At 73.7% G+C, this 551-nt stretch overlaps 1 protein-coding gene across 1 annotated transcript in view; it reads right to left on the reverse strand.

The window, feature by feature from the left end:
* LIMK2 (LIM domain kinase 2) overlaps nt 1–342 on the reverse strand; it is a 64,218-nt gene extending 63,876 nt beyond the window's left edge. The window contains exon 1 of the mRNA XM_069081660.1: nt 155–342. Within this exon, the coding sequence (XP_068937761.1) occupies nt 155–170 (16 nt within the window). The 5' untranslated portion in view covers nt 171–342. The remainder of the gene's footprint in view (nt 1–154) is intronic.
* Nucleotides 343–551: the final 209 nt, after the last annotated feature.

Consider the following 551-nt stretch of genomic DNA (forward strand, 5'->3'; position numbering starts at 1 on the left):
GGGGCCCATCCCCCGCGCTTCAGCCCCTCCATCTCCTTCAAGGAGCGCGCACGGATTAGGCGCCCACTGAGTTCCGGGAGCGGGGCTGAGCGGCCCTCGGCGGTGCCCATCCCCCTCGGGGCCCCGGGAGGACGGCGGACACAGCGGGACTCACCGGACACCCCGTCCATGGCTCCCGCCGCAGGCTGGCCGCTTGAGTCCCGGAGCTCTCAGGCCGTCACCTCAGGCGGCAACTGAGAGCACAGAGGGCGCGACCATCCCGCCTACGGCGCCCGGGGAGGGCCAAACCACACCTGGCTCCGGGCACCGCCCGGGGGCTGCCGCGCGGCCCCGCCCCTCCGCCGGCCCGAGGCCCCGCCCCCAGGGGCCTGGGCCCGCCCCCTACGCACCGGGAGCCCCGCCCCCTGAGAGGTGTCCGAGAGACCGGCCGACCCTGCGCCATAGCGCCCCCTAGCGCCCGCACAGCAGCGCTGACGTTGTCCTCGCTCCTGGTACAATGCGGGCATGTTCTGTGCGCTCCATTAGAGCTTGTGGATTGACTGATCCCGGGA

The sequence above is a fragment of the Petaurus breviceps genome, unplaced genomic scaffold (genome assembly GCF_028583685.1).
Source record: "Petaurus breviceps papuanus isolate PSGF00001 unplaced genomic scaffold, PetGlider_PUasm1.0 99, whole genome shotgun sequence".
Classification (NCBI taxonomy): domain Eukaryota; kingdom Metazoa; phylum Chordata; class Mammalia; order Diprotodontia; family Petauridae; genus Petaurus; species Petaurus breviceps.